The sequence below is a fragment of the Dasypus novemcinctus genome, unplaced genomic scaffold (genome assembly GCF_030445035.2).
Source record: "Dasypus novemcinctus isolate mDasNov1 unplaced genomic scaffold, mDasNov1.1.hap2 scaffold_157, whole genome shotgun sequence".
In the NCBI taxonomy this organism is placed as follows: domain Eukaryota; kingdom Metazoa; phylum Chordata; class Mammalia; order Cingulata; family Dasypodidae; genus Dasypus; species Dasypus novemcinctus.
The window spans coordinates 113,079-136,100 of NW_026688157.1; the positions used below are offsets into that span (position 1 = coordinate 113,079).

At 63.1% G+C, this 23,022-nt stretch overlaps 1 protein-coding gene across 4 annotated transcripts in view; it reads right to left on the reverse strand.

Moving 5' to 3' along the window:
- Positions 1-4,106: 4,106 nt before the first annotated feature.
- Positions 4,107-23,022, reverse strand: part of PRKCD (protein kinase C delta) — a 31,366-nt gene continuing 12,450 nt past the window's right edge. For 2 of the 4 annotated variants that reach the window (XM_023590516.3, XM_058292618.2), the window contains exons 3-18: positions 17,377-17,499; positions 16,047-16,246; positions 13,969-14,029; positions 13,631-13,793; positions 13,498-13,529; positions 11,844-11,929; positions 11,457-11,586; positions 10,730-10,830; positions 9,813-10,169; positions 9,547-9,720; positions 9,304-9,395; positions 8,725-8,787; positions 7,535-7,673; positions 7,216-7,404; positions 6,543-6,671; positions 4,107-4,806 (exon numbers count right to left, since the gene is read on the reverse strand). In XM_023590516.3, the coding sequence (XP_023446284.1) occupies positions 4,648-4,806; positions 6,543-6,671; positions 7,216-7,404; positions 7,535-7,673; positions 8,725-8,787; positions 9,304-9,395; positions 9,547-9,720; positions 9,813-10,169; positions 10,730-10,830; positions 11,457-11,586; positions 11,844-11,929; positions 13,498-13,529; positions 13,631-13,793; positions 13,969-14,029; positions 16,047-16,246; positions 17,377-17,491 (2,190 nt within the window). In that variant the 5' untranslated portion in view covers positions 17,492-17,499 and the 3' untranslated portion in view covers positions 4,107-4,647. The remainder of the gene's footprint in view (positions 4,807-6,542; positions 6,672-7,215; positions 7,405-7,534; positions 7,674-8,724; positions 8,788-9,303; positions 9,396-9,546; positions 9,721-9,812; positions 10,170-10,729; positions 10,831-11,456; positions 11,587-11,843; positions 11,930-13,497; positions 13,530-13,630; positions 13,794-13,968; positions 14,030-16,046; positions 16,247-17,376; positions 17,500-23,022) is intronic. The other 2 variants (XM_058292620.2, XM_058292619.2) reach the window with 2 other exon arrangements.

The window sequence follows — 23,022 nt, forward strand, 5'->3', positions numbered from 1 at the left end:
AGCCACACCACGCAAAAAAAGCACAGCCTGCCCAGGAGAGGCGCCGCACACACGCTGACTCAGCAAGATGACGCAACAAAGAGAGACACAGATTGCCGGTGCCACTGACAAGAATACAAGTAGACACAGAAGAACACACAGAAAATGGACACAGAGAGCAGACAACTTGGGGGGGCGGGGTGGTCAGAGAAGGGGACAGAACTAAATAAAAATTAAATCTTTAAAAAAAAAAAATCCGGCAAGGGCTGGACTCCTGCGATGGGGACTCTAAGAGGACTGGCCTGGCCCTGGCGGGCACTGACGTGGACCTGGCTTCCATCCAGGCCCTTCCGTTCTCCCCCTTTCCTTCTTTGCTCCTGGGCCCTGTGCTCGCGCTTGGGCCAGCTCCCAGCCCAAGGAAAGAAGGTGCCTGGGCGGGTGGCCAGGCTCAGAGGAAGCACAGGCCAGCTCCCTGGGGCAGGAGGGGTCCGTCCTCCAGCAGGAAGCCAGCCTGGAGGGGGCCACGCAGGCTTCAGAGGTGCAGCCCTGTCCCCTGCTCCCCACCCCGGCAAGGACGAGGCCCAGGGCAGTGACAGGGGTCCTGGAGCACCACTGGCCCCTCCCCTCTGGTGAAGGTCGGACACACCTTTACTTCCTGGGCCACCTCTCTGCACTGGATTTCCCAGCCTAATGGGGAATAAATTGAGGAAATGTGACTGTAATGTTGGAATAGATAATGGGTTTGAGATCTGGGACCGCCCAGAGACCCTCTTACCAAACGCCCAGGAGAGGGCAGGACATGGAGCCAGAGAGTCTAGCCGTGTCTCAGAGTCCCTGCAAATGTTTCTCTGAGCCTCCTTACTGGGATGGTCCTGCCAGGTTTTAAGTGGTGAGTTAAGAGCCAGCACAGTACCTGGGCTGAGAGGGGGCTCCCACCGCAGAACGCTGCTCCGGGGTCCGCGCCCTCTGCAGTGCCTGTGAGCCGGCGGCCACCAGAGGGCGCTGGAGGCAGGCACGGGCCCCGGCCTCACTCCTTGGGGAAGTGGAATGAAGCAGAAAAACGTGGGCGGGGCCCTGGGGAGGGCTCGGGGCCTCCCCTGCACACCGGCTGGGCCATACTGGCAAATGACGTTGCTTTTCAGAGCAGTGCTTCCCAGAGGTCCGGGGATTGCCTGCCTCACCAGGACTCCCAGGCCAAATACAGATTTCCTGGACTGCTCCCAACTGGCTTTTAATCCTTGTGCACATCGGGCCAATGGGAAGCGTTAACAACACTGACGCCCAGGCCCCTTCCAGAAGTCACGGTTTAATTAGACCTGGCGCCCTGGGCGTGGAGCTGCAGGCGGAGACCCACCAGGTAGGACGGTGGCCCAGCGCAGGTGTCACTTCGCAGCCTGCGCCACACACTGGACTCAAGCGCTGCCCTCTTGGAGGGTCTTGGGGTCTGGCAGCCCAGTGAGGCACTCCCTCGGCCACCCACCACGCACTCATCTTTCCTCTCGGCAGCCGGGCCCTGAGCTCCCAGGCGGCCCAGGCCTTCACGGAAGGCTCCGCTGGGACTCGCTCAACCTCTGACTCTCACTTGCTCTTTCTGCTGATCTCTTGGCCCTGCACCACCGCTCCCTGGCTACTGGTCATTTTCCCCGACTAACCCATGCAATGGGGGGCAGCCTGGGCCAGCCTCCGAGTGCGAGACTCCGCTGGGTAGCTCTGCCCAAGAAGGGACAGTGCCGGGTCATGGGGTGGGCACATTTTAAGCCGTAGTAGAAGCAGCCGGGTTGCCCGGGGCAGTTCAGCCTGGAGGCCTGGGGATGGCGATGGGTGGTCACAGGCCCAGTGTCCCGCCTGAGCACGCTTCTCCCGAGCGGGGCCGCGGTGGCGGCTATGAGGCCAGCCCCTCTCGTGCGCTGGCCCGAGAGATGCACTCACAGACAACACTGGAGCTCACCAGCAGGATCCTGGTCATCCCAATTCTACAGCCGGGCACGGGGACTCCCGGCGGTCAAGTCACTCACCGAGGATTCGACCCCAGGGCTAAATGCTCCTCCGCTCAGCTCCGAGCTCAGGACCCGGCACGTCACGGGGCCCTGGGTCCCCCTGGGCTCCCTGCAGCCCTTGCTGTGGGGGCAGTGCCAACTGCTCCCTCCGTTTCACACCCCCTTGCAGGGAGAGCCCTGCCAGCTTCCAGACGCTCAGGTCCCAGCCCCCGTGCAGCTCGTGGCCCAGCCAGGAGAGGCCTTTCCTGAGGCCCCCGGTCGGTCCGGGCACCCACCCAACGGTTGGGAACAGGCCTGGAGCCGCACAGCCTTCCAGGCAGTGGGGTGGCACCCCCAGCAGCGGCTCCCCCATCTCAGGCTGCTGGGGGTGGGCACCTCAGGCTCAGCCCCCATTTTTTTCCTGGGCTGTGCCCGGCACCGGGGAGCCCCCAGCGCCGGTCCTGCAAGGAGCTGCCCAGCGCTGGAAGTTCCATGAGGCGGCAGGGGTTTTACAGATGAGGTCCCAAGGCCCAGATGCAGGATCTTGTGAAGGTTGCATGGTATAGGAGTAGCAACGTGGGACTTGAATCTTAGGCTCCCAATCCGGGCACCACGTTGTGTCTGCCGCCTCCCGCTGGCTGATCAACTACCTGTTTCCCCATTCCACGGGGGGAGGCTGGGGCTCCCGATGCAAGGCTCTGCCTTGGAGCTGCAGGACCACTAGACACTCTAAATGCAAACACCTTGTTCTTTTAAAGCCCCTTGGCACGGCCCCAAAGGGCGGGCTTCTTGGGGCCGGTGTGTATTGAGGAGGGGTGGGCACAGGGGTCCCCAGGTACCTCCCCTGGGCACGACCGTCACAGCTCTTGCCAGGCTTTCTCCCACTCACAAACACCACAGCTGGGACCTTCTCTGTACTCCCGGGCGCCCGGCTGGCCCAGCGCGGGGCAGGGATTCAGCCCGTTTGCTGAGAGGACAGTGGGCGCAGAGGGCAGGGGGATACGTGTTCTCTGGGGAAGAGCTCGCCAACCCCCTCCGACAGGCCGGCCCCGCAGCCCGAGCCGGGCGGGGGTCCCCACAGCCCTGTCCCACGGCCAGCGCCGGCTCTACCCCAGCCCGCCCACTCAGCTGTGGAAACTTGTACCTCAGCCCAGAAAAATGTACTTGCTGGAAATCAGCTGCCGGCCGTCAGGGCCAGCCAACCAGACAGCGGCAGCGCCTCGCCCACCTCCAGGGACCAAGAGGCCGCGCCGGAGGGCTGGCCTGGGCCTGGAGACCTGGGCTCCAGAGAGCAGGGCAGGAATGGCAAAGAGGGAGAGGGAGAGAGCGAGGAGGGGAAGAAACAGGAAGCAGGGGAGGAGGGAGGCTCGGGGGTTTGGAGGAGGTGGGGAGTGGCCATGTACGGGGGGTGGCAGGGCCGCCCAGTCAGGCTGGCGGAGGCCGCCAGCCGCCACCCACCCCTTGGAGGCCCAACGGGCGCCCGGGAACGTGCCCCTCGCCCACGGCCCAGCCTCCCGGCATCTTCTCACCTTCTTCTCCCACCTTGCTCCCAGAGGAGCAAGAGTTCCTGGCAAACAGATTCTAGAACTTGGGTGCAAAGCCCTCTGGGGGCAAAAAGGGGATAATAGCAGGGAGGTGTAGTGACCTCGATCCTCTCCTTGCCCTGTCCCCACTTTACAGGAGGAGACTGAGGCTTCAAATGGCAGAGGGACATGGCCACGACCTTCGGCTATGGCGGGCTCTGAACCCAGGCCTGCCAGAGCCTGGGCAGGGGTCCCCCCTCCTGCCTGGCCTCCTCCTGGCTCTAGAGCAGCCTCCCGGCCGGGGCCTGTCCTAACCAGGCCTCCCGCCTCTGCCCTGGTAGCTGCTGCGCTCGCTCTCCTGGGAGCTCGCTCTCCTGGGAACGGCTGATGGGCTGCACCTTCTCCCCTGCAGACATCCGGGGCTCCCTGCTGCCACCCAGAAGAGCCTGAGGCCTGAGGCCCAGAGCCGGAGGCCCAGAGGAAACCCATAAATACAAGCACATTTGCATGAAGGCCCAGGGGTCTGTGTCTACAGCCTCCAGCTCACTTAGCACCTGCCGGGCCAAGCCGGATGAAGTGAGCAGCTGCCACTCGCTGCCTGGGACAAACGCATCCCCAGCCAGGCCGGTACCATTCCTTGTTTATTCAGACAGACAAATAAAAGAACCTGGTGGCTCAAACAGCTTGTGCGCCTTTTTTTTTTTTTCTGGTCATAGATATATTTTTTTAAAAAAAGATCCACACATCACCAGTCCCCCCCCCCCACAACGTGTCTTTTTCTCTACTGAGCAATATATACAGCCTATTATATATATATACGTATATATATATAATATATATTTTCAATAGATAACTACATTCAAGTAATGAAACACAGGATTTACAATTTCCCTCTGAGGGCAGAGGAAAAGCAAATTCACAACAGTTCACAGAGGAAGTACCATAAAAGCCCAGCCAGGCAGGGGCGGCGGCCCCTCCGGGGGGACGGGACAGGGACAGCAGCAGAAATCACAACAATCACGCGGTTGCGGATCGTGGAGGAGGGGGCGGGCGTGGACGGGGTGGCGGGGCCGGGCTGGCCCCTGCCTGGGCCGGGGGGGGGGGGGGGGCCGGCGCGGGCTGCTCCAGGCTCCCTGGCTGGGGCAGGGCGGCAGGCATGGCGGGGCACCTCACTTTCCCAGGAGGTGCTGGAACTTGGGGTCCACAAAGGAGAAGCCGGCGAAGGCTGTCTGGTCCATGGAATCGATGAGGGTCTTGTCGCTGTAGGACAGGCGCGGCTTCTCGTTCAGGAACTCCTGGTCGAAGTTGGCATAGTCCCCGGGCGACTTCTGTGGACAGAGGCAGGGGTGGGTGAGCGGGGCCGGGACACAGAGGCCGGTCCCCAAGGCCAGAGCCCCTGGTTGGCTGGGCCACACCAGACCCACCCTCATCAAGGACAGAACGGGGGGCCTCGCCCAGCTGCCTGGGAGGAGCCCCAAGAGGGAAGGGCCGGCTGTTCCCCCAAGAGGCCAAGGAGAGCGAGCAGGGACGCCGGGCCGGCCTGGGTGAGCAAGCGCCGGGACACCTGTCCCGGGCCAAACCCCGCCCGTTTTTGTGAGGCCCAGAAGCTCAGAAAGGTTTTCATATTTTTAAAGGGTTGGAAAAAATAATAACTCGTGACGAGAAAATGGAATGAAATTCAAATTTCAGTGTCCATAAATAAAGTTTTATTAGCACACAACCATGACCATTCACCCACGTATCATTGATGATTACTCTGAGACCATCTGGCCTGCAAAACCTAAAATATTTACTATCAGGCCAGTTACAGGAAAAGTTTGCTGATCCTCTACTGAGCTGCAAAGAGAGGGAGGTTTCAAACTGGTGGCCCCCAGGCCACACTCCGTTGGCAGGTACATTCATTTTGGCTTGCACGGGGTTTGAAGGGAATTTAACAGGAAAACCCAGATTTTTTGCTCCTTTTGGAAATCGGCCTCTTCCTCACATGTCCGCTCTTGGTGCCAAGAGCCCCCATTGAACAGCTCGCCGCAGGCCCCACCACTCCCCACTCTCAGCTGCTGCTGCTGATCACACCTGCCCTGTTTTTCTGAGTGTAGACAAATAATTTTTTCCCTTTCCCTCTCCAAAGTGAGAGACAGAAAGTGGGTTGTGTGATTTCCTACAGCCATGCTGCCTGTTTCGCACGTGCAGTCAGCTGCGTGCCCAGCCCAGGAGCCCCCCGTGGTGCAGGAAAAGGTGCTCGGCAGGCTGAAAGCCGTGCCCTGGCGGGGGAGGGGAAGCCAAGGGGAGAAAGGGAGGGAGACTGAGACCCTGGGTGAGGGGGAGGCGGGCAGCTTCTTAGGTGCTCGAGGGGCTCCAGCTCTGGCCTCCACCTCGCTGCTCTCCCGCTGGCTCCTCGGGCCTCCCTGGATTCTGGGCCTTTGCACGCCTCGCCGCCTCCTCCCAGGTGCCTCCCAGCTCTCCTCGTCCTGATCGCCAGCCCCACTCACATCCCACTTCTTCCGAGGGGACCTCCCAGACCCCACCCTGTCCCCTGCATCCTGGGCACTTGCAGAAAGACCCCAATGGCAACCCATCACGGGCCCTGCGACACCCCTCAGTGCCTCTTGTAGCGCAGACGGTCCTCCTCACACAAGCGTCCCATCTCTCCATCCAGCCGAGGGCGCCCCCAGCTTTGGGTCTCCCACTTCACCGGGCAGCCCAGAACAGTGCCCCCCATCCAACGGACACTCGGCATTTATTGGGAAATGGATTAGATGGATGGATGGACAGAGGAGGGGTGGACAGAGGGAGGGAACGCAGCCTTAACTCTGATTCTCAAAGCACTGTCCCTGCACCCCTGCACACAGCGCGGCGGCCGGATCTGCAGAACGGCCAGTATTAGCCAAAGGACTAACCGAGTGGAGGCGGAGTGAGAAGACAAGGGCAGAGGCTGTGACTCAATGCGCCAGAGGAGAGCAGGGAAGGTTTGCGGGAAGAAGGGAGGGACCCTGGCGAGAGACGGGGCCGAGGAGCAGAACCCCACCCAGAAGCAGTGCCGCCCCTGCCCGACAGGCCCACGTACCACTTTGGGCTTGAAGGGTGGTTCCACCTGCCGCTTCTCCAGCAGCGTCCAGTTGATGGTCTTGAAGAAGGGGTGGGCTCTGATGTTCCCGGTCATTCCCAGCCTCCTGGTGGGCTCCCTCTGAAACAGCTGCAGCCCAGCAGAGGCCCCGGTTAGCACCGAGGAGCTTCGGCACACGCCGGCAGGCTCCGGCCCGGCGCAGTGAAGCCACCGTCCACCTCGGGAGCTGAGGGAGACCTCTGCGGCCTGCTGCGCTCCTAGGCCCCTGGAGACCACAGGCCGGGCCTCCCTGCTGGCAGCACTTGCGCATAAAAGCGCACAAGTTTTTACCAAGTTTTGCCCGTTTTACCAAGCATTTACTATCTGCCTGGCCCAGAACCGAACTTCCTTTGTTTACTTGCTCTTCCCAATAACTCTGGGAGGCAGGTTCTCTCATAATCCCCATTTTGCAGCCAAAGAGCCCAAGACTCAGCAAGGTTCAATGAGCTGCCCACAGCCCCCAGCTAGCCATGGGCAGGTCCGCCGGCCTCCTGACCCCAAGCCCCTCACCACCCTGCTGGGCCGACGCGGTGTGGTGCTCAGACGGCAGCTGCTGGGGACACGGCCAGGAAGCAACACCCGCAACTCCATTCTGGAGATAGGAAGCTGCCTCCTCCCCGGCCCAGGGCCCCACCTTCTCCAGGATGTCCTTGGACTCCTTGGTGATCCAGCGGGGGTAGTGGGGCGTGTCCACCCGGATGGACTCGAAGAGCTCGTCCTCATCGTCACCATGGAATGGGGACTGGCCGATGAGCATCTCATAGAGAAGGACCCCGAAGGACCACCAGTCCACGGAGAACGTGTACTTCAGGCCCTTCAGGATCTGGGATGGGAGCGGTGGGTCAGCGGGAGCAACAGGGCCGCAGCCCAGAGGGTCCCGGCTTGGACACCACTGCCCTGGGGAAGCCTCCCCTGTCCCACCTGGCTGAGCACCAGGAGAATGCTAGGCTCACCTCGGGGGCGATGTAGTCAGGGGTCCCACAGAAGGTGCTGGCCTTATTCTCCCCGAATATGTTCTCCTTACACATCCCGAAGTCGGCAATCTTTATGTGGCCCTGCTGGTCCAGCATCACATTGTCCAGTTTGAGGTCCCTGAGGGGAGAAGACAGGAAAGGAGTCTCCAGGGTGCCTCCCTACCCACATGGCACCCCTGGTCCCATCCCCAGCCCTTTAGTCTAAGAGTCTCCCCGAGGGTGCAAGGAAGAGCAAGCAGGAGGAGAAAGGGGCTGCGAACAGGTGCTTCCTGCAAATTGCCCATTGTGTGCTAACGAGGCTCAGAGAGCACATGTCACTGGTCCAGGGCCACCCAGCCAGCCAGTGGCAGAAGTGGCCCTGGGCTCAAGTGTCCACAAGGGCAGGGACCATGTCTATTTTTACGTAATGTGTCACTTGAGTACATAACATACCCATATGGTAAAACATGTATACTAGGGAAGGGCATGCAGTGTTTCCATCTTCCTCTAATCTCAATCCCAAGCACCCACGTACCCCAAAAGCAATTCGAGGCACATATGAGCAAATTACAATGTACATCTCACTCTCTACCATTTAAGGCTTTATTTATTTATCACTCCCCACCCCCTCATTGTTTCAGGAGGCACTGGGAGCCGAACCTCCCATGCGGTAGGCAGGAGCTCAATCACTTGAGCCACATCCGCTTCCCACTCCCTACCTTTTGAAACCTGAACCCTAACATCCGATACACCCTGCTCCCCATAGGTTTGTCATTTGACAGCGCATCTTGGCATCATCCCACATCAGGATGCTGAGTGCCACGTCGGCCCCTTGGATGGGCGCACAGCGTTCCATGCAGGATGGGACCGTAACTTACTGAAAAATCATTTATGGAACCAGTGGCTATTGGTGGGTGTTTAGATCATTCCCATGGGGCTTCAAGAAACATGACCGCTCCAAGGAAGGGTACCTGCCCAGCTCTGAGTACCGCAGGGGCCTCCGAGCTGAGTACCCGCAGGGGCTTCCCAGCCCTGGAGCTGTGCCGGCCTCAGCTGTTGAGCCTCGGGGAGTCCCACTACCGCAGTGGGAGGCTTGGTGAACACCCGAGCTGGGCTGAACCCTACTCAGAGCATTCGGGGGACACGCTGGGGCTGAAACCTCTCCTCCCGACATGCCCCTAACCCGGTACCTGTAAATGATCCCTTTGCTGTGTAAAAACTGCAGTCCACAGATAATCTCAGATGCGTAAAACCTGGGCGAGAGAGAAAGTGTTCTGGGATTTCTGCCGCCGGGCCCCTGCTCCTCCCTGTGCCCTCGCCCCAACACAAGGGGCGGGACAGGCTGACAGATGCCACGGAACACCTGAGCACATGCGTGTCAGGCAACAGAGGCTAGCAGCCGAGGCATCCAGATAATTATGGAGGAAAAACTGCAAAAGGGACCATTTTCTCCTCTATGTTTATATAGATATGCACGGGTACCTGCGCACACACACACTGTGGGAGAGGCACATCACCGCGCCAGGCTGGGGGCCACACGCCAGTGTCCTGCAGGTGCAGGGCACCGTCCGGGAGGCTGTGCCAGCTGAGGCCAAGGAAGGGACAGGGCTCGGCATGTCTGGCCAAAGTGCAATCACTACCTGTGGCTTCCTGCATGGTGGGGACGGCCCAGGCTGCCCCCAAGTCCCCCGCCCCACCCCCCAGAAGAGGAGAGGGCAGCCAGGCAGGCTCTGAGCCCCACGTCCCTGCCCCACGGGGCCCTCACTCACGTGGCGCGATAGAGCTCGAAGCGGCCCTTGTCCTGGATGTGGTACATCAGGTCTCCCCCATTGAGGAACTCCATCACGAAGAACAGGTGGTCCTGGGGTGGGGGCGGGCGGGGGGCAGAGGCACAGGAGTGGGTGGGGGGCAGGCAGGAGGCTCCCTGGCCCAGGGGGCACTGGAGCAGACCCCGCCGGGGGTGGGGACAGGGAGAGGCAGCCCCGGGGGACAGTGGTGGGGGGGGCGGGCACCTTGGTTTGGAAGGTGCAGTAGAGGTGCGTGAGGAAGGGATTGTCCCAGGCGAGCGCCAGCACCCGCTTCTCCACCATGGTGCACTCCACGTCATCATCGATCAGAACCACGTCCTTCTTGAGGGCCTTGATGGCGAAGAACTGCCCTTTGCCCTTCAGCTCGGCCAGCAGCACCTGGCGGTGGGCAGGGCCGCTGAGCAGGAGAAGCCAGGAGCGGGCGGGCGCGGGGGTCCCTGACTCCGGAGCCCCGGCTGCTGGCCCCTCACCTTCCCGAAGCTGCCTTTGCCCAGGACCTTGTGGAAGGTGAAGTTCTGGATCCTGCACACAGAGCTGCCCTCCCAGATCTTGCCGTAGGTCCCGGTGTCTGCCGAGACAGGGTGGTTCAGCCTCGGGCCTGCCTGGAGGACACCCCTCTCGGGGGGCCTATGGGGAGGCTGGGGCACGAGGCTCTTGAGAGGAACGGGCTCACTTGGCAGAGGGAGGGAGGCTCCACCAGGGAGCGGGGGCTTTAATGGGAGAACTTCACCTAGAGTGTCATCCCCAGAAACACCTGGTTTCTTCTCAAAGGTCTGGTAGATCCCAACAGGCTCTGAAGTCCCCAGGTCAGAACTGCGGGATGATCTCTGGGAAAGGAGTGGCAGGTGGTCACCCAGAACCCCCAGCCCACCCGGGAGGACCCCCAACCCCAACTCCACTCTCAATTACCGGTGCGGGACAGCAGGGTCAGAGCCCGGGGCTCCCAGACGCTGCGTGCACACACACACACACAAATACACACACTTCCAGCCACCCGGGGAGCCTCGGTGGTCTGGGGAGCATCGATTACAAACTCAAGTTTTGGAAAGCAAAGTCCCCCAAGGACTTCCTTGACAGATTGATGTTCCCTTCATTTTTGATTGATTTTAGAATTTTGCCTTAAGCTCTGGCAGCACCCCTCCAGCCCCACCCACACCCAAACACACACGGACAAAACACACACACACACACTGCCTTAGTTCAGACTGTCCTGGCAACCAAGCCCGAGGCCCCCAGATTCACCCTCAAGTAGAGAACTGCCTGACCGACCATCTTCTCCCAACAAGCTCACCCGCCTGCTGCCTAGTCCTTGCATGGAGAGCTTCTCGAGGCGGGGTCCTGGGCAGCCCCCACCCCTGCCCTGGAGCCGGGGCCCCGCGGCACCTACCTGGCTGACCTGGGTCAGCGCCTCGGCCAGGAGCTTCTGGTTGATGCCGCAGAGGTTGGCCACTTTCTTCTGGCACTTGTGATGCACGTTCATGCCGCAGTCTGGGGGGTGCGGGGACAGCCGTCAGGCCCCCGCAGGGCGGGGAGGGCGGAGGAGAGAGCAGGAGAAAGGAGGGTTCAAGGGGGTCTGCCAGGCCGCCTGCCCGTATTTAGGAACAAAGGAACGTGAAGCTCATCTTTAGGGGGAAAAATGCATCGTGTGCTCCTCAAGTAGTTCATTATTTAAAGAAACCGAAAGGGGGAAGAAATGGGACCTGATCCCACCCCCTCCCGAGAATATCTGGGACAACCGGGCAGAACGCTGCACCCCAAGGGCTCTTCCGCATCTCATCTACACGACAGGAGCAAAATGAAGTGGGGGGCGGGTGGTGAGAGCGGGCACCGGCGTTGGCCCAGCCTACGTGCGCCAGGCCCCCGTTACGCTCTTCCTGCCCCCGTGCCCCTCACGGGGCCTCTCTGGGCCGTCCTCTGCCCCCGTTGACGTTTGAGGAGACAGGCTCCGAGGGCTGAGGCCACCTGTCCAGTGGGGACACAGCGGCTAAGGGACAGCACGGAGGCCTCGCCCGCAGGACGGCGCAAGGGCAGGGTTCGTCAGCTGGCGGTCGGGGGCGCCGGGCGCTGCCGGCAGCACCCCCCCTCCACGCCCTGGGAGCCTGGGGGTCGTGTACCTTCACACTTCAGGCCCTGCTTCACCAGCCCCCAGAGCAGGCTGCCGCAGTGGTCGCAGAAAGTGGGGCTCATGTAGTTGTAGACCTTGAATCGGTGCGGCATGTCGATTTTGAAGCGCTCTTTCTGGAACTGGGGTGGGGGGAGGGCACAGGTCTAGCGTCACGTGCCAGCGCCAGCCTTTCCTCGACCCCCAGTGTAGCCCAAGGGAGCTCCACTGGGGCCTGGCAAGTCCAGAGACCCCTGGAGCCAAGGCAAGGGGGCAAGGAAGGGCAAGGAAAGATGGGAGGTGGGGGGGGGGAGCCCACAGGGAAGGGGCCAGGGGAGACCCGCTTCCTCCCGCCCGGCCAAGCCCCAGTGCCAGGGCCCTGTCCTGGGCCAGGCCTCACCATGGTGTCCCGGCTGTCGGCCGCTGTGCCGGTGCACCGGCCGATAATCTTGTCAATGCATTTCTTGTGGATGGCAGCGTTGCATTCTTGAGGTGGCGCAGCCCCGGCGGACGGGGGGGAGGGCGCAAAGAGGGGGCAGAGCCTGTGAGCCGGCGCCCGCTGGCCCCGTCCAGCCCTCCACACAAAGCCGCTGTTCTCCTTGACCGCCCACACTCTCGCCCTCCCAGAGGCCTCGGACCCGGAGCTTGAACTTTCTCTCCTCCCACCAACCCACGCGGGGGCCCTGGAGAGGAGGGGGCCAGGAGGACGGGCCCATCTGGAGGGTCCCAGGGGCTGGGGAGAGCTGGCCTCCGGGTGGGCGGGGAGGGGCGGGCGGCAGCGAGGAGCCGGGCGGTTGTCCCTTCCCCTCTTCTACGTCCCCTGGACAGCAACCGGCTCCTAAGCTCTCACACACGTGCACACACACAGCCCAGCTCAGAGACGCCAGCGCGTGTAACAACGCAGCAGCCTGTGACCGCGGAGCGCTCGGCACGCGCCGGGCCCTTGTGACAAGACTTGACATCTTGCATCTCGTGTGATCTCCACAGGGACTCCCGTCTCCCCAGAGCCCAGGGTAGGGCCTCCTGGCTGGGAAGTGGTGGAGCCGGGGTTCAAAGGCAGGCAGTGTGGATCCAGAGCTCGTGCTCGTTACCATTTCCCCACACTGCCTTGAGCGCACACCGTTGGGGGGAAAGGTGGCCTTGCACATGTGTACCCGGAGACACACCATCTATACGGGACCATGTGTGCAATCAGGGCTGTGCTAGTGAGTAATAACCAGTGCTCTGGGGGGACACCCTGCCTTGCAGTCCTGGTCGGTTTCTGTGGTGTAAACACTCCCAGCACAGCCGATTTCAGACCTCCAAGGTGATGGCACTGAGGGCAGAGGTGGGAAGTGTAGCAGTTTGATATGGTTATGAATTCCAAAAATAGATACTGGATTAAGTTTGTAATCTGGTCTGTACCTGGGCACGATTAAGTTATGATTAGGGCTTTGACTGGACCACGTCACAGTGGGGACTCATGGATAAAAGCCACGGCAAAGGACAGAGTTGAGGGGTTTTGATGTTGAGAGTTTTATGCTGAAGCTGGAGCCCCAGGAAATAAGCTCACAGAGGAAACAGAAGCCAGCCCCAGGAAGAGAGGAACCCTGAGCCCAGAGAGAAGCCTGAGGAAGGGAGGAACCCAGGAAGCCTGAGCCCTCGCAGACGTCAACAGCCATCTTGCTCCAACATGGGAAAACAGACTTTGGTGGGGGAAGTAACTTATGCTTTATGGCCTGGTATCTGTAAGCAACTACCTCAAATAAATACCCTTTATAAAAAACAACCGATTTCTGGTATTTTGCATCAGCACCCCTTTGGCTAATACAGGAAGATATGCAGAACCGGCTCTCGTGACAGGAGAGGCCAGCTCCGGCCCTCGCCGGGTACATCCACTGACACCCAGACGCACACGCATCTAACGGGGGAAATCTCGGGGACAGAGGCTCAGCTACACAGGGTCCCTTGTCCAGACACGACGGCCCAACCCACGGCCACAGGTATTCCCGTGAACGCACACGGGCACCGGGGGGCACGTGCACGTGGGCACCAATGTCTGTGGAGGCACTTACGTCTGCACTTGTAACCTTGCTTGTTGAGACCCCTGAAAGGCAAATCCCCAAGGCAGGGTGAGCGAGGGAGAGCCCGGATGGCGGGGCCCTCCATGCCCCCCACGACCGCCTGCAGTGGCTGCGGCCAGCTCACCAGACAAACTCCTTGCACACAGAACAGAAGGTGGGCTGCCCGAAGAAGGTGGCGATGAACTCGTGATTCTTGATGTAGTGGATCTTGGCCTGCTTGATGGCTCCGCGGCGGTTTATCGTAGGGAACATGGCCTCGTCGTCACCACGCAGAGACTGCTTGCAATCTGGGGGCCACGGCGCAGTGCGGTCAGCCCCAGGCCCCCAGAGGGGCCGCGCCCCTGAAGTCGTCTCCCGGGACGGCCCTGGACGCGCCACGGATGGGGGCTATTCCCCTACAGCCTGGCCCTGGCCTTGGCCTCAGAAGCTGGCAGCCTGCGGCCCAGGTGGGGAGGTTCTTACCTATGTCTTCCAGGAAATACTGCACCGACATCAGCACCTTGGCCTCGGGCTGCAGGTCCAGCTGCGGGGGCCAAGCAGGGGGACAACGAGGTCAGTGCGGGCCAGCATCCCCGCCCCCATGGCTGGCCCGGGAGGCCGAACGAGCCCCAGCAGCCCAGGCAGACAGCTGTCTGCCCCTTGCGGGCAGGCCCCACCCCTGAGCCCCGCCCCCAGCCAGGGGTATTATTACATTTGGGGAAGTGAAAGAATCCAGCAGCCCACACCCAGCCTGGCCCCAAGACCCGGGAAGAGCGGGAAGGGAAACCCCCCACCCCCAGCCCCGCTGCCCCCTCAAGGGCCCAAGGACGGAGGCAGCTTGTCCCCCGCCGACCCACGCAGAGACACACAGACCCACACTCTAACACAACCCTTGCTGGCTCTCTGTATTTTTCAAAACTAGCCTTTTCCACGAAGCCCACCTTGATTGCCGCCCCCCACCCCTGCATTTCCAGCCTCTTCACACAGCCGGGATGGTCCTGAAGTATGCACCTTAGCCTCTATTCCCCACCAGCCCCAGGACCCCAGCCCTTCTCCCTCGGGGGCATGGAGAGAGCACGGGTGGCAGCTCCTCTGAGTCCCTGCCTGCCTGGCTGTGGCCTTCCGCCAGCGTCTCCCGTCCCAGCCCCTCCACCCTTTGCTGGAGTCTGACCAGAGCCACTGAAGGGTTACAGGACCTGCAGCTGTTGAGGCCCCTCTGCTCAACATACGTGGAGCCACGCAGAACCGCAGGCGGCAGGAGGCTGCTCTGCCAGCACTGGCCTCCTGTGGCTGCCCGGAGCACATGGCCACGCAGGAGTGTGTGTGCAGAATCCCGGAGCACATGGCCACGCAGGTGTGTGCGTGCAGAGTCCCGGAGCATATGGCCACGCAGGTGTGTGCGTGCAGAATCCCGGAGCACATGGCCACGCAGGTGTGTGCTGCACAGTCCCGGAGCACATGGCCACGCAGGTGTGTGCGTGCAGAATCCCGGAGCACATGGCCACGCAGGTGTGTGCTGCACAGTCCCGGAGCACATGGCCACGCAGGTGTGTGCGTGCAGAGTCCCGGAGCACATGGCCACGCAGGTGTGTGCGTGCAGAGTCCCGGAGCACATGGCCACGCAGGTGTGTGCGTGTAGAGTCCCGGAGCACATGGCCACGCAGGTGTGTGCGTGCAGAGTCCCGGAGCACATGGCCACGCAGGCGTGTGCGGAATCCCGGAGCACACGGCCACGCAGGAGTGTGTGTGTGCAGAGTCCCAGAGCACATGGCCATGCAGGCGTGTGCGTGCAGAATCCCAGAGCATATGGCCACGCAGGTGTGTACAGAATCCCGGAGCACACAGCCATGCAGGTGTGTGCATGCAGAGTCCCGGGGCACAAAGCCACGCAGGTGTGTGGGTGCAGCGTCCCAGGGCACATGGCCACGCAAGCGTGTGTGTGTGCAGAGTCCCGGGGCACACGGCCACGCAGGTGTGTGGGTGCAGAGTCCCGGGGCACACGGCCACACAGGTGTGTGGGTGCAGAGTCCCGGGGCACACGGCCACCAGATGCATGCGTGTGCAGAGTCCTGGTTTCGCTGCAGGTGGAGAGGACCGCCTTCCCCTTCTCCCACCTTCTTGCTGTTAAGATCATAATTGTGCTTCCAAATGCCTGCCTAGGCCTGGAATATCAGTGACAATTCCACAAAGAACTAAGGACAGCAGGTGCCTCTGAGGAGGTGCTGGGGCAGGGAAACCCCCTCCTACACAGTTTGGAAGGTTTTACTACGTGCATATCCTTTCTTGAAAAAACTGAAAGGGAAGGAAGCCAGCGCAGTAACGCAGCTGGCCCTCCTCAGCCCCTGGTCCGCGCCCTTTACGTCCAGTTACCCGCTTCCCGGGATCCACCGACCCCAAGTCTCAGAGCTCCCTTCAACAGGTGCAGAAACAGCGGCTCTGAGAGGCTGAGGAGCCGGGAAAGCACACAGCGGGATCTGAACCCGGGCCCCACCGGCCGTGGAGCTGCCCTCCGCACCCGCACGCCGCGCCCGGCCCCCGGCCCCTGGCCCCCGGCCCCTCACCCAGAACTCGGCCTTGCCGTTGTTCTTCTTGCAGCGCTCGGCCAGCACCGACACGCCCACCGTCACCTCGGACACCGGCTCCTCGGCCGCGCGCATCAGCACGATCTGGATGACGCGGCCCTCGTAGATGTGGGCGTCGAAGGTGGACTTCCACTCGGGGTACATGGTGGGCTTCTTCTGTACCAGCGTCTTGCCGCGCTCTGCAGCGGGGCGGGCGGCGAGCTGGGCGGGGCCCTCTCTCCCTCCCCGGGACCCCGGGGCCGCCCCCCCACCCCGAGGGCCGCCTGTGGCTCCCCGGCGTCCAGGGAACCGAGCTCCCGCTCCTCGGCCGCCGGCACCGGGCTCTGCCGACGTCGCCAGCCGCATCTCGGCCGCGACCCGCTGCAGCGCGTGGCGCTCCCGCAGCCCCTCTTGGGCGCCCTGCCAGCCCCCCGCGGCCCTTCGCTCCCACGGTTCTCTCTTCCCAGGGTCCTCGTCCTCCAGGCCCACCTAGACTTCACCTTCATGCACATGTTCGCTCGGGGAGCATGTGCTGAGAGCTTCCAACGTGCCTGCCAGCCACAGTACCGGAGGCGAGCACCAACGGCAGGAGGAAAAAAAGACCCCGGGTCCAGCCCCCCAAGCCCCGGCCTGGCGGGAGACAGGTATGAACCATGAGACTGAGGAGAGCAAGGCCTAAGTTTCCAGACCCGCCCACCATCAGGTGGCCTGGCCAGCCTGGAGATCTGGGAAGGCTTCCTGGAGGAAGGGGCGGCTCAGCCGAGAACTGAGGCATGAGCAGAGGTTCGCCAGGTGAGGACTGAGGCAAGAGGGAATGGTATGAGATGCCTGCCTCCTCCAGGAAGCCCACCCTGATTCCAGCTCAGATGGGTATCTCCTCTGGGTATCCCATCCTGGGACTCACTGCCTGAGGAAATGTCACCTCTGCCACCTGCCTATGAGCCCCATGACCAGGTCAGTCCTCAGAGGACAGCAGCCAGAGCAGAGGGAAGGGAGTAGGTGGGGCAACCCCCACCAGGACCCCTGCCCAGGGCTGACCCCTCAGTGGGGGCTGGTCCCGGAGCACAATCGTATCCCCAGCACCCAGCAGAGAGCCTGGCACAGATGGACACGCAGAAATGTGGGGGTGAAAGAAGCAAGGGTGGGGGAGCCGCCCTGGGGAGGTCTCGGCTTAGACAGGTGGGGTCCTGCGGCCTTGCCGGCCTGCAGCTGTCTGGGCAGGGAGACACGGGTGAGGAGGAGGACCCCTCCGAGGTCTGGGGTGCCCCTGCTGGGCCCCGATCCCCAGCCCCACGGCTGTCCCCACCCCGGGGCCCGCCTCCAGCCCTACCTGTGCTGAGCGCCTCCTTCATCTTCACGGCGCAGAAGGGCTGGCTCTCCTCGTCCTCGGCCTGCAGGGAGCCCAGCTCGTACGAGTTGAAGGCGATGCGCAGGAACGGCGCCATGGCGGGGCCTGCGGACACAGGGCGGGTGGGCCGGGCAGCTGGGGCAGTGTCGGCGGGCACAGTCCGGGAGGCGCCGGGCCACTCATGGGTCCCCCTAGGGCTTGTATGCAGGGTTTGGCCCACGTGGCATTTAAAATGCACTGGTATTAGTTGCAGGTGTTAAAAATTGAGAAGTGCGACGTCGGTCTGCATCTGCGGCTTCCCTGGTACGACCAGATGGCGCGGTGGCCCTGGGCCCACTGGGCAGTGGCTGGGCTCTGGGGTGACTGTCCCCTTTGTTGGGCACCCCTGCCCATCTACCCCAGAGTCATAATTTTGGAGAGTCACTCAGTGCCCCTCTTGGACCAGCTGCTGGGCACCTACAGGCCCAGTTGGTGGTGGCACTGCACGCCAGTCGTGGCCAGCCACGGTGGGCAGGACTCCGAGAGCCCTTCTGGTTTTCCCAAGCCCTTTTTTTGCTCATAACCACCCAGGCAGACAAACCAAGGGCCAAGACGATCACCCTCACTTTTCAGACAGGAACACTGTCACCCTTCGGCTAAGCCAGAGCCGAAAGCCGGGGTTCAGCTAATTTAGAGCCCACTGCGTGTGAAGCCAGGCCAGGCAGAGGCCCCGCCTCATCTGTGTGCCCGACCCTCTGAGCCCCTCGGGGCCAAGCATCTCTTGTCTGCCTGGACGGGCACTTGCACTACCAAACTAAATTTTTTCCCCAAACATAAAACTATTTTCACGTCGACCGTAACACTATGTGCTCTGTCAGCCGCGCAGACTGGCCTGCGGCGCCCATTCCTCGGCATTCCCCAAGTCGAGGACCGCTATGGGAGGTGACCTGGGGGTCTACCCTGGCTGCCATCTGTGAAGGACACTCACACGCAAGCACGCGTGTGCACACTCACACCTGCACGGATATCAGCCTCAACCGGGAACGCTCCCGTCCAGGTGCTCGTGCCATCGTGCACGCCTGTGTGCGCTCCCTCCACACACAGGGCACTCTCTGACACCCCCCCACACATGCATGTAGGCACACACAACGGGCACCCGGCCCCGGGGCTCCCCTGCTCCCCTGTAAGGCGGCCAGAGAGGGGCTGGGCCTGCCGAGGGCACCAAGCCCAGATGAGCTCAAGGACACTGGCCTCAGGCTGTGGCCCAGCTCGGAGGGCCTGACTGGCGATGGGAGGGAGCGGGTGGGCAGCCCCCGCCACGTCCCCTGCCCACGCCTGGCTCCTGTGCCCTGGGGGCGAGAGCGGGTGTGGGGGCTCGAGGCCGGACCGCAGGACCTGCAGCCTGAGAGCGGCCGGTGGGCAGTGAGCGTGGGAGCTGGGCAGCTCTGGCTCCTCCCTGGAGCAGGCTGACTGTGTGTCGGTGAGGATAGTGTGACTGCGCACAGCTGCAGACAGGTGTGTGCCCACCGGTAGTGGAGAGCAAGGCCTGAGCGGGCAGTGGGCGTGTACTGAGCCTGGGTGAGCAAGCCCCTGCTGCCCACTGCCTCGCTGGGGCTTCCCAGGCCTCGAGCGCCCGGGTGAGCACTCCCTGGGGGTCCAGAAGCATCGGCAGAGGGTCCGACCGACACACACCTGCCCCTTGCCTGTGCCCACAGGCCCAGGCCCAGCCCAGCCTCGTGCTTCCTATCAGGGTGAGCGTGAAAGTCGGGGGCTGGCCCTCTGAGGATGAAGCTTCAGAGGGCAGGAGGCAGGGACAGGAGGAGCAGGTGCGCCGCAGGGACCCTGGGCTCGAGGGGAAAGAGGCCAAACGAGGGCCAGGGTGCGGCCTCATGGCCAACACTCAGCTGTGGTACTCAGGGCAGGTCACCTGGCCTCTCTGGGCCTGTCTCCCTCAGTTTCCAGATGCGAACTGGCCCCTCCCTTGGTGCAGGGTTGTCATGATGACGACCCGGTAGGCCCTGGAGAGGGGTGGTCTTACCACTCCTTCTGGCTCGAGGCACCCACCCCTCGCCCCTCGTGGGTGACAAAGGGTGCTTACATCCCCCCCACTGCATCCAACACCTGGCGGCCAGCTCCCCGTGCCCCCTGCGGCCTGGCCAGCAGGAGGAGCTGCACACGGGGTCTGCGCTAGGCAGGGTAGGAGCTCCAGGACTGTGCGGCCGAGCAGGGGCCCGGCCTCCCGCCGGGCCTGGGCCGCCCTCTAAGGTCACAGTGGGAACAGCTGCCGTTCACACTTAGAAGCCACTGGAAGGAAAACCACAACCACAGCAGGCTCGGGTCCCGGCCCCAAACCTGCACAGCCAGGCCACAGCGCCGTGAGGAGGGGTCCGTGGTCAGCACGGCTGCCCCGGGGCTCCCCGGCAGTAACCCTAGGGCCACATCACCCAAACCTAACTTCCCAGGACTAAAGCCAGGGCACGGGCCCCAGCCAGGTTCCACCACCGCCCCCGCCCCCGAGTACCACGCAGACGCTGGGAGGGCGGTGAAAACACCGTGGGCAGAGCCCCTCTTCCATCAGTGTACGACCTGGACAGCGGGCCTGGGCCTCTTGGACCCCAGGCTCCCCCTCTGTACCACAGGGCAGTGCTGCCCACCTACCTCGCAGAGGGGCTAAGCGGTGGGAGGAAGGCCAGGGGGCAAGGAAGGGCACCAAGGCAAGGTGTGCCAGCGCTTTACAGCCCCCACGCAAACAGGACCAGGCCAACGGCCGAGCTCCAGCCTCAGGCCGCTCTGCAGGTCCCGGGGGAGTGGGGGGCGGCAGGGACGGGACCCCTACACGGCACTCCTCCAGACCAGTTTCTGGAGCCAGCTGAGGCCAGCCAGGCCTTTCCCAGCTGCATGTGGGCAACCAGCCTCTATTCTGCTGTGTCCCACAGTGGACGGCAGCCCTGGGAAGCAGAGAGCACTGGACTCAGAGTCAAAGGGCCTGGTGTGAATCTCAGCACCCCACTTATAAGAAAGGCCCTCCTTTTCTGAGGCTGACAATGAACCATGCCAGGCCCTGACCTTGCAGGAGCTCACTTTATCCCTACACAGGCCCAGGCGGCTTTTTACTGATGAAGACACTGAAGTTCAGAGAGGCTAAGTGACTTGCCCCAAGTCACACAGCCAGTAAGTGGTAGAAGAAGAATTTGATCTAGGCCTGCCTGATGTAGCACTGGTCCGGGTCCTTTCCAGTGCACCACGTGGAGAGACAAAGGAGAGGGGGAGGCAGAGATGTTCCAGGAGCAGCACAGATAAACACCCAAAGGCAACGAGAACACGGCGGGAAGTGGGTCACCAGGAGCCTGCAGCCCCCTCCCGCACACAGCTGCCCGGCGTCAGGGCTGGTCCCTGCCCACCGCATGGAGGGGACACCTCTGCCAGTCCAGACCGGGAGGCAGGTGGCAAACAGAGGGGCAGAGCTGGTCTAGGCGCTCCTCGGGCTGCGGACCCTGCCTCGGGGAGTTCATGGTCAGTCTGGACCACACTGACCTTGAAGGATGAGACCGGGCAGTGCGAGTGAAGGGGAGCGAGAGGCAGCGCGAACAGGAGGGAGCAGGGCTGGCCCCGGCAGAGCTTCGAAAGGGCATGGGGGTGAGGCAGAAACTGCCGGGCGGGGCAGGCAGGAGGGTGGTCGCTGGGCCGGAGGCTGGCAGTCCGGGCGCCTTTCTAGAGGGAGCCACGTGAGGAGGCCACGGGGCATCGCCACCCAGGAACTGGGCTCAGGAGGAGGAACAGGGGGCTGGAAGAAGCAGTGGGGGAGGGTACGGCAAGATCCTCCCCAGGCCGCTCTACCAGGACCCATCAGGGGGAGACCCAGAGGCTCTGGCCTCAGGCTACAGCCCATTTCCCTAAAGCCCCCCACCTGCTCCTCTCAGGACTGGCACTGCACCCCCCCCCCCCAGGGCTCCGCTCAGCCTCGGCCTCACCCCACACGCCTCTGCCCCCAGAGCTCTGCTCTTCCTCGCCCCTGTCCTTCCCCAGCAGCACCTCCCGTCTCAGCCACCGTCAGCAGCCCTCGTCCCGCCGCGTCCCTTCTCCCCACAGCAAGGACCCCGGGCTGCCTCGGCCCTGGAGGAGGCCCAGACCTCGGGCTGGCACGCCGGGCTCCCAAGCCCACCTCCAGCTGCCTGTGGGCACGTGCCTCACGTCCAAGGCCCCGTTTCTGCACCTGCTGCTCCCCCTGCCAGAAAGGGCCTCTCCTCGACTTCTGTGTGTCCCTCTGGGCAGTCCAAGGCCGGCCTGGGGGATCCTTCCACGCTCCCTGGGAAGCCAGCTGCCCCCTGCCACGCGCCTCTCGGTGAGAGCATCTGGGCTCGCTCTCTGGCCGAGGACCTGGCTCTGCCGTCCGTGCAGTGTCCCTGCCTCTGGCTTGGCCCTCGCAGCCCAAGCTGCCCATCACACCCTCCAGGAGGCACTGCTGCAGGGGCCAGCACAGACCCCGGAAATCAGAGAAGGAATCAGAGGTGGGCCCGGGCAGCAGGGCTTTACCTTTTTGGGGTTGCAGCACCGTAGGACTCCGCTGAAAGACGGGGGCTCCCTTCCCAGGAAAAGGCACACGTGGTGCCACGACTCTGCACAGGACAGGGCGGGGCTGGGGGCCCCCGAAGGCCCGGGCGGCCGGCACCCAGGGACAAGAAGCGCCAGGCCCGGCCCTCGTGGAGCTCCCAGCCAGTGAGCTGGAGGCCCTGAAGGGCCAGGCAGGGGAAGTTGGGAGCAGGTGGGCCAGGGAGGCCCGCTGATGGGGGTGGCCAGGGCAGGGCCACAATGGGAAGGTGGGCGCCCATCTCTGCCACAAGCAGAGGGTCCGCAGGGGTCTGGAGGCAGGGCCTGGGGCCCCAGCCTTTGTCGCCCACACCCACCTCCACCGGCACCCCCTGGGGACCCGCCCTGCACCGGGCACAGGCCCCGGGACACGCAGTCGGCCAGGGCTGGGGAAGCCCTGGGCTCCACCGCAGCAGGGCTCGGGGCCCCTGGGCGGGGGACAAAGGCCCCTTTACGGCAGAGCCAAGAGAGCAGACCCCTGTGAGGACAAGGGGCCTCTGTGAGAAGCGGGACGGGGGGAGTGTCAGGGCCTCTCCCAGAATAACCACACGTGTGCACACAGACACACCCAGCAGCCCCCCCACTGTTAGGCGTGGGGAGCCCCGGGAGAACGCAGGCGCACACAGGGACGGCTGCGGCCACAGGCACGGCTGCGGCCACAGGCACGCCCCCAGCTCTCTGCAGCTCAGCGGCCCTCGGGGAAGCAGCCCCCCACCCCTGCCCACCGCCTCTCTTCTGCTGGGACGTCCAGGCACACACAGGACACAGGACCAGGACACCCACGCGGCCACCAGCGGGTGAGAGCCTCGCTCCCAGACCCGTGCACAGAGGGCGCCCCGCGGGGCCAGAGCGCTCCAGGCAGGCGCAGAGGTAAACCCCACGGGCCTGGAGGACCCCGGCAGCGTGGGTCGAGCACCAGTGCGGTCCAAACGCAGCCCCCGGGGGTGCGACGACTGGGGCGGGGACGCGGTGGGGGGGCGAGAAGGGCAGCTGGGTGTCGCCACCTGGGCCTCCCTGCCCAGGGAAGGGGGAAGCAGAGAAAGTCCCTTCTAACCCAGAGCC